The sequence below is a fragment of the Biomphalaria glabrata genome, chromosome 1 (genome assembly GCF_947242115.1).
Source record: "Biomphalaria glabrata chromosome 1, xgBioGlab47.1, whole genome shotgun sequence".
Classification (NCBI taxonomy): Eukaryota; Metazoa; Mollusca; class Gastropoda; family Planorbidae; genus Biomphalaria; species Biomphalaria glabrata.
In genome coordinates, this window is record NC_074711.1 from 33,042,569 (window position 1) to 33,052,318 (window position 9,750).

Below are 9,750 nucleotides of genomic sequence, written 5' to 3' on the forward strand. Positions count from 1 at the left end.
TCAGTTACTTGAGTTACTAATCTTTCTTAGTATCTAGACTCTATAAAAATAAATATAATACTATAACTAGTATAACTATAACATAACAGTATAACTATAACTATAATCTATAAGTAGTATAAGTACTATAAGTAGTCAGTAGTATAATTATAACTATAAAATACTTTAATTATACTATACTATAGTATAAGTCTATAAGTATAAGTATAAATAAAAGTATAATTTATAATAAACCTGGTTGTCCTAGATCTACATTAGACTCATTAGTAGTACTACTGTAGACTGTACTACTGTAATGTAGAGTTACTGTACTCTACTTAACTTTAACTCTGACTCTACTGTACTATAGGTAGTTCGATAAAAAATTCAAACTCACAATATACTAATAAAACCTATATGGTTGAATAGGGATTGAAAAAATATTTCCAACCATATTAAATTTATCATTGTATGACAAGTGGAAGGGGAGATATTAATTTTTATTTGAGAGGGGGAAAGTCTTGATTTTTTAGATCCATGTCATTTCTGTTCACTACCGGAAGTTGAATCAAACTGGGAAATAGGTCAAGAGTATTTTTTTGTTTGTGCTGCCAATTTATCTAATTTTGTGACAAGAATGATCCTCAATTTTTTTTTAATTTTGTTTTGAGTTTCTCTTTATTGCATGTAACATTGAATCAATTTTGAATGTATTGATAGGATTAATAATTATTATTTAAAGAAATATAAGTGTACTCTTAATGAATATATAGTAAAACACTATTTGTAATTGAAAAGTACTTATGTTTGTTAAAAATTCATTTTGAAAGATTTAAATCTTGAAAGAGAATTTTTTTTTTATTTAAGTGTCTGGTATCTATACTTTAAAAGTATGAATTAATTATTATGCTGAAAATATTATTTAAAAAATTGAAAAGTAATGCTTTGATTTTAAGTAATTTTTGAAGAATGAAGTAAATAATTTTTAAATCTATATCAAATCTGCAACACAAGTTAATGAAGAACATAATTAATATTATGAAAAGAATAGATGCATTCTAAATATTAATACCTAATGCATGATTTTATGTAAGAAAATGTCAAGATATTCTATTTTATGGGTTGATTATTAATCAAAATAGATTTTTTTTATTGCAACAAATGTTTGTTGTTTTTTTGGAAATAAAATAGCATATTTACAATCATAACAGACATCAGCAAATCAATCAAATAAAATTAAAATACATTTAAGGAAATGTAAAATAGTATCACAATTAAAGAATAATTATAATCTCAACATCATCCATAATTCCATAATTTTTCTAATAGGCTATGGGTAATCTCACAGATTCTTAGATTATTTGCTGTTGTAAACAATATATTTTCTTTAAGAATAGGCACACCAACATCTTTCAAAGCAGCTTTTATTTCATTTGCCATTTCATTTCTTGCTCATCTGTCCACACTAAATTAATTAATCCATAATAATTTCCCCACATCTTTTTCTTGGTAAACAAAAAGAAAATTTATCTCTTGCTCATCTCTTTTTTAGTGCAATAATAATTTCCCCACATCTTTTTCTTGGTAAACAAAAAGAAAATGTATCTCTTGCTCATTTCTTTTTTAGTGCAAAGATAATGCAAGCGTTGTTGCCATTGACTTTTGTCTTACCATCTAAAAATAGCCATTTTAGCATTTGGTGCTTTTCATGATAATAAATTAAAAAACCTAAGATTCTTTCAGCCCAAGTATTGTGGTGAAGCACATTTTTTTATACATACTAATGGGCCTGAAAAATCCCTTTGTAATGAGAAACTCATTAATATGCCCAGTGTAGACTGAGGTATAGTTTGATTTAAAAATTGAGTGGAGTTTACTAACAGTAGAGATATCATGATTTGATAATTAATTTAGAGGACAACTAAAAGCATTAATCTGAGAGTTAAATAGAAACTCTGGTGCATCTAGCAATTTTTAATGCAGTGTAAAGTGTCCTTGATGTTTCACCTAAATGTGAAAAACAAACCTTAGTATTGCCTTTAAAAATGTAATTCAATTTCTTATATTTTTGTATTTAACAATAATAGCTATATAATATTTTAATCAAAAAATCTTAAAATTAATAGTAATAAAATATAATAATAATAATAGTAAAAAAAAATTATAGTGAAATAATAATAACCTAACTAGAGTAGTTGATAATTATATGATGCAAACAAAGCTTAAATTCTATGAACATTACCAATGACTAGTGGTACAAACTTATTTAAAAGATAACTAAGAATTTTTTAAAATTGTATAGATTACATTAAATCATATATTGTATTGAATTGGAATAATTAGAAAATTATTTAACCTTATGTAAAAATAATTAATTTTATATTTAGATTAATCAATTGCTTTTAAAAAGAAATTATTCAAATCATAGATGGTTATAAATAGGGGGCCGATTGAGATGGATTTAAATACGTACTGACAGTGATGGATGTATATATGTTTTAGCAAAGCTCTTGTTTTCATGGATAATTTTGTTTCTGCCAACTTGTCCAAAAATATAGTGTTCAGTGCTGAAAAATGTCAACTATCGATAATTGGTCACATATTTGAGTGAATCGAGAGGACTTCACTCGAAGACGTTTTTCTAATTAAATCTGATTGAAAATATGCTTCTAAGTTATCAATTACGAATCTTTAAGTAATTACCCAGATGAGCCTCTTTTAAAAAGGATGAAACACGGATTATTTCAATTGACAAACATAAAAACAAAAATATGCAGTCATTTGATCTTCATTTTAATAAAAACAAGCCAACACTGGAATAATCGGGACATGCCATTTGAAAATATTAACATTCTAGAGCACATTGAGCACAAATTTTGTACAAAAAAAAAATAAAAATGTAATTTTACTATGAAATTCAAAATACCAACGTTTATGGACCTATGCAGGTTTTATATGAAAAATGGAATACTACTTCCGGTGTTTATACGCGGATTTCGAACTCACTAGTACTACTACTACAAAAAACACAATCTTGAATCGGCAATTTCCGCAATGAGCGTCAATATTTACAAACTGCAACTGTTGCCAGATTGGCTTGGTTGGTTACCGATAAATTAGATATATACCACTCAAACCAAAAAATAAAATAAAATGAGTTCTCTTTTGTTGCCAACTATAAAATATAGTTCTGAAAAAGTTCGATAGCGTTTGAAAATGTAGATCTATTTTATTTAAACAACCCATACATTTACTAGATCTAGTGCAAATTATAGAGCAAATGTAGATTATTTCTAGATCTAATTTTTTTTTGTAATGATTTTTTTTTCTTTACTCTAAGAATTAATATGTCTTAATAAAATGTTAAGGATCTGTCTTTGTGTTGTTTTTTTTTTTTAATTTCTGTTATATGTTGATGCATTATTTCATTAGCACGTGAACGTGTGTATGGTGTGTATGGTACACTGGTATGTTTATTATTAAAATTGGATTTATTTATTTTTTCTTTACAAGAGTACAGTATAGAAGACTTGCGTCAACAGTTACTGACAACACTCAATAGTTTCAGATAGATGTAGATAAGACTTATAGGCTAGTAGGCCAATTTAGATTTCAACTTTATTTAATTTAAATCGTAATCAAAATATTACTAAATAGATCTATTTAAAATGTAATCATTAGTCCATATATAGATCTAGATGGTATTTAAATTGTTTTTTTTCTTTCACACAAACACACACACACACACAAATCTAAACCTAGTATGATAGATCTATACATTTTTTTTATTGATCTATGCCCACTACTGTATGTAAGGGGCAAACTTGGAGATGTCTGACATGGCTAAACACATGTGCCCCATTCTGCTGTTAGGGGTTAGCATGGGCTCAATTAAGGGGCACTGATGAAACCCATGTGGGGCCAGTAAGAGGGGTGATCATTGAGGGGCCTGAAAGTGCTTAATTTATGGGCACCATCTGGGGAACAAACATTGACCCAAAACAGGTGCCCTTAGGGTTGAGCTTGGGCTCAGATAGTGGCACAGATTGAGAAAGCTGAAAGAGCTGTAACTCATGGGCTCTATTTGGGGGATGAAAATTGGCCCAAACAATAGGGGTCCTTAAGGGTGAGTTTGGGCTCAGATAGGGTCCCAGATGAATTCAGGATAAAAGCCATGCGGGGCCAGTAAGAGGGGCGAACATTGAGGGTTAAACACATGGGACCCATTTAGCGATTAATGTTAGATTAAAAGGGTGCCCTGAAAGGTGAGCCTTGGCTCAGATAGGGGGGTCGGATGAATTTCGGATAAAACCAAGTAAGAGCGTCGAACATTGAGGGGCCTGCGAGGGCTAAAAACATGGCCCCCATTTTGGATCATCATTGTTCAAATGGGGGTCCTTAAAGGGTGATTGTGGGCACTATCATGGGGCCCAGATGGAGCCCTAGTGGAGGCCAGTAAGGAGCAAACTTCAAGGGGCCTCAAAGGGCTAAACACAATGGCCCTAATTGAAGGCATACGTTGACCCAAGCAGGCCCTTAGGAGTGAGCTTGGGCTCAGGGGGCCCAGATGAAACCCTTTTAGGGACAGTAAGGGGGCAAACATTGAGAAGCCTAAAAGTGCTATAACTCATGGGCTCCATTTGGGGGATGAAAATTGGCCCAAAAAACAGGGGTCCTAAATGGTGAGTCTGTGCTCAGTTAGGGGGCCCAATGAAGGCCTGATAAAACCGGTGGGGACAGTAAGAGGGGCGAACATTGAGGGGTCTGAAAGGGCTAAACACATGTGACCCATATAGGGATTAATATTGGTCCAAAAGGGTGCCATTAGGGGTGAACTTGGGGTCGGGGGACCCAGATGAAACCCTCATAGGGGCAAATATTGAGAAGCCTGAAAAGGCTACAACTCATGGGCTGCATTTGGGGGGTGAAAATTGACCCAAACAACAGGGGTCCTAAATGGTGAGTCTGGGCTTAGTAGCTCAGTTAGGGGGCCCAGATAAATTCCGGTTAAAACCCATGAGGGGCCAGTAAGAGGGGCAAACATTGAAGTCCTGACAAAACTGAAGTGGGGACAGTAAGAGGGGCGAACATTGAGGGGTCTGAAAGGGCTAAACACATGTGACCCATTTAGGGATTAATGTTGGCCCGAAAGGGTGCCTTTAGAGGTAAGCCTGGGCTCAGTAAGTTGGCCCAGATGAATTCCTGATAAACAGACATGGGGCCATTAACAGGGGAAAACATTGAGGGGCCTGAAAGGGCTAAAGACATGGGCCCTATTTCGGGGGTTGATCGTCGCTCAAATGGGGGCCCTTAAAGAGTGATTCTGGGCACAATCAGGGGGCAAAGATAAAGCCCTAGTGGAGGCCAGTAAGGGACAAACTTTAAGGGGCCTGAAAGGGCTAAACACAATGGCCCCAATTCATTGGCGGATCCAGGGGGGGAGGTAGGAGCAATCGCCCCCCCCCCTCAGCTCCCCCACCCCTTCGGGAACGAATTTTAGTAAAGAAATCACACAATCTGTGTACGAATTTATTAGTTATGTTAATAATATATACTAATTAATTATTTTTCAACCTGCTTCTAGATTATTTCGCCCCCCCCCCCATTTAGTATGTTGGCCAATCTGGTGGGATGGGGAGTTGGCGATGGCATAAACTTTCGATCTGGGGGGGGGGGCGTTCTAATTTATTTGTAGAAATCACAGCTTGGTAACAGAATCAATTAAATATCTATATAATTAAAATTAAAACACCGATCTTTATATTATGTCGTTCCCCTGTTAGCCGATTGGGTGGGGTGGGGCGAAGACATCCTTTTTTTTAAAGTCTAAGCCCACTAGAGACGTTTGCGAGGCGTTAACTTGATTTGCGACCTTACCGCGCCATTAGCTTTATGACGTTCAATCTTTCTAAGGCTTTTTGTCGTACTTCTTACAAATGATCAGACATAACCAGCTTAGGATCCAGGGCCGTGGGTCCGATTCAAGCGTGGTCCCATCAATTTTTAGATTTATGGCTGCTTGGTGGATGTCTTTTCCCAATGTGAATAGGGTCTGAACTGGGGTTTTTTAGTACAATTTATTTCCATTTTCCACATACGGGTAAAGAACGAAATCGTGACGAGGTCACGTTGGATTTCCGCCTTGAGAGCTGCAGCGGATATCCCGGTCTGCCAGATTAGCAGGTCATCAGCGAAGAGCAGAGATCAACATTTCAATCGTTCTATCAAATCGTTTATATAGACTAAGAAAAGCGTACATGATAATGATGAGCCCTGCGGTAAACCTTGCTCAAGTATTCTTTTGCGAGACACGCTAGATCCGTACGTAGCGCGACTGGACTGTCCTGTCTGTTAGGAAGTTTTTTAGTCACCGATACATATTTGAGCATACTCCGAGGTTCATTCATTTTAGCAATAATCCTTGTCTCCAAACTCTGTCATAGGCTTAAGATCTAAAAATACTGACAGTGTCAATTCGCCCTTGCGTCTTACCGTACCTCTCGGGAAACCGTCAGCTACTGACTGCATAAACACCATCGCTTGATCATTTGCACTTTTATGTTGCCTGAACCCGCCCTGTTCAGGTGCGATGATTTTGCTTTCTTCCAAGTACCACATGAGTCTTCTGTTTATCACTCTTGCAGCTATTTTCCCTACAAACGATGTTAGGGATATTGGTCTATAGCTGTCAGGTCGGTCGGCCGCATTTCCTATCGTGGACTATCGTGGCCACTTTCCAGGCCTTTGGTAATTTCCCTTACGTCCAGGTCCGATTGAGCAAGTCGCATAATTTACTTTGCACTTTTTAATTATAATTTCCCGACTAAGTAGGGCATACTTAGGCTATATATAATGTGTATAAAAGTACCGGACTTATTTAAGTGAAGGTCCTGAATAGCATTTTTGTTGTGGTCTCTATCTTCTTCAGCATTAGTAGTTCTAAAAGTATGCCATATTTGCAGAGAAAGAGAGTACTTTAACATTTATTTTCCATCACAAAAAATCAGCAGCTTATTATAATTATTGCATAATTTGTGCATATGTTAAATTTAAGAGATTTTTTTCACGCCATTTTTTTGGCGGCGCTATTTTGCTCCCGCTATTTTGTCGGGGAGCCGCCACCGACACATACACGCTCTCATATTTAGGGCCCGTAAATATTTCCGATCGTGTAAATCAGGGGTGGGCAACCTTTTTGTATCGAGGGCCGCATTAACAAAATTTTTGGAATGGGGGGCCGCATATATATATATATATATATATATATATATATATATATATATATATATATATATGTATGTGTGTGTGTGTGTGTGTGTACTTACAACTTAGAAAAATACGCTAGTTAACTGTATAATGTCTTTTAATTCATATTTATACTGTATTATACATTCACTTTTCCTTTTTTTTCACATTCTAAATTGAGGAATTACTAGAGTTAGCAATTTCTGAAACCAATTTAACGATTATTTTTTAAATTTGCTATTGTCTTTTCATATTGCAACATTTCACCACAAATGTACAGTTGTACTTAATGTGAGGAATTTAACTATTTACACTCGTGCGTAATGTTCCTGAATTGTGGAACTAGCTTTCTAGTTGTTATACTTGTGACTGCTGTCAAATTATATGTCATAGAAACCCAAATCTTTTTTTTTTTCGTAGACCCCTTGGAAGTCTTCGTGGACCTCTTTGGGAAGAATGAAGGGTCATAATGTAATAGGGATTAATTATGGACACCTCACACGAATGGTGAGCCCTACACTAGCTCTATGATGGTTCCATCAGGGCTTCTCTGGGCCCCCAAACTGAGCCTAGACTCAGCCCTAAGGATTCCCATTTGGGCTAATGTTCGCCTCCCAAATGGGGCCCATGTGTTCAGCCCTTTCAGGCCCCTAAATGTTAGCCCCACACTGACTCCATGAGGGTTCCATCAGGGATTCATCTTAGCCCCCAAACTGAGACCAGACTCAGCCCTTAGGGCCCTCATTTGGGGCAATGTTCATCCCCAAATGGGGCCCATGTAGTTAGCCCTTTCATGCCTCTTAACATTTGCCCCATAATAGCCCCATTAGGGTTTCTATCTGGGCTTTATCTGGGCCCCTTCATTGTGCCTAGACTCGATCTTTAAGGGCCATGTTTGGGCTTTCATTAATTGCCCCCAAAGGGCCAATTATCTTTCGCCCTGTTGGGGCCCACAAGTCCTTCCCCTTACAGGCTTCGCAAGGGTTTCACAAAGGGATTTTCTGGGCCCCCTGACTGAGCCCAGACTCAGCCCTATAGGCGCCTGTTTGGGCCAATGTTCCTCCCCCAAATGGGGCCCATGTGGTTAGTATGAGCTGGAGCAGTTGGGGCCCTTACAAGGCCCAAAACCTTTGCTACAGAAAAACAGGGATCCACTCATCCAGCGTTGAAAAAAAAACGATGCTAAATATTGTCTATTGAGATTTTAATAGGCCCGAAGTCTAAAAGAAATATGATCACAATAATAATGTCCGTTTCAAGTAAATGTTGACAGCACCGGCATAGGTGAAATAAAAATATAATGTCGTATTTTACTTATTTCAACATTATTCTAGACAGACATACAAGAAATGCTGCAGTAGTCCTAGATTTATTTAAATACAATATTGATCTCAACATTATTTTATTTAAATGGTAATCAAAATATTACTAAATAGATCTATTTAAAATTTAATCATTAATCTCTATATAGACCAAGATGAAGGTGTATTTAAATTCAGTTCTTATCACACACACACACACTAACACACACACACAATCTACACCTATTATCTAGTCATAGTCTATATCAAATATTGCTCTCTTACATCTGTCTAGAATAATGTTTTTCCTCATCTAGATCAACTACTGTACCGGTATGTAATTATTATACTTATAATTTAATGTTGACTTCATTAACATTTGACTAGATAGACGTCCCGGTATGCGTACAGCTATTTAAATTCAATATTAATCTCAACTTTAACTCAGAAATATTACATGTTGACAGCACATTAAATTTTAATCCAAAAATTCTGCCCCTAGACCTAGTCTATATCAAATACAAATGCCACATCTAAATCCACTATTTTTTCTGCAATCATTGTAACCAAGGTGTAATTAATAAGAATATATTTATTAAATATATAATAATATACTATTCTCTCCTCCCCCTATTCAAAACTACTGCTAGTAATAGTGTATATTCTTAGTTGTTTATTCAATCTACATAGCTATCCGTATTTACGGTCGGTATTTTATATAGGTCTGTGAGCTCTATTATTTCTATTAGTTTATTTTCTCTCTCTTCCTATCCGTGATTGAAGTCGGTATTTAAAAAACAACTAGGTTATTCCCCCTTTTGATAATGCTTTTGGTCTTGATCCTGATCCTTGACAACGCAGAAAAAATGGCCAGGAGTGTAAATACCGACGCTCAATGCGGATATTGCCCTTGAATCTACATCAAGGAATCATGACACAATAGTATAAATTAAGGTAGCAATAATCTTTACCTAGCCATGGTTTTAGCTACTAGATCTAAACTAGATATAGATCAAAAAAAATCTAGACATTCTAGATTCTAAATTATTTCTATTACATTAAATTTAAACATTTAATCTTATCTTACATCTTCTTTGATAGCCTGCGCCATGTTTGATATCACGTGATCATGTTTATAAATAATTATTAAAAATGTAACCTCGTTTTGGAAGTAGGTCAGAGAGGTGTTCAGATTTAGCAAAATCAATGTATTGATTTTAGTATA

At 35.5% G+C, this 9,750-nt stretch overlaps 1 protein-coding gene across 1 annotated transcript in view; it reads right to left on the reverse strand.

Moving 5' to 3' along the window:
* Positions 1 to 9,709, reverse strand: part of LOC106079115 (vacuolar protein sorting-associated protein 41 homolog) — a 30,417-nt gene extending 20,708 nt beyond the window's left edge. The window contains exon 1 of the mRNA XM_013240245.2: positions 9,613 to 9,709. Within this exon, the coding sequence (XP_013095699.1) occupies positions 9,613 to 9,636 (24 nt within the window). The 5' untranslated portion in view covers positions 9,637 to 9,709. The remainder of the gene's footprint in view (positions 1 to 9,612) is intronic.
* Between the last annotated feature and the right edge of the window lie 41 nt (positions 9,710 to 9,750).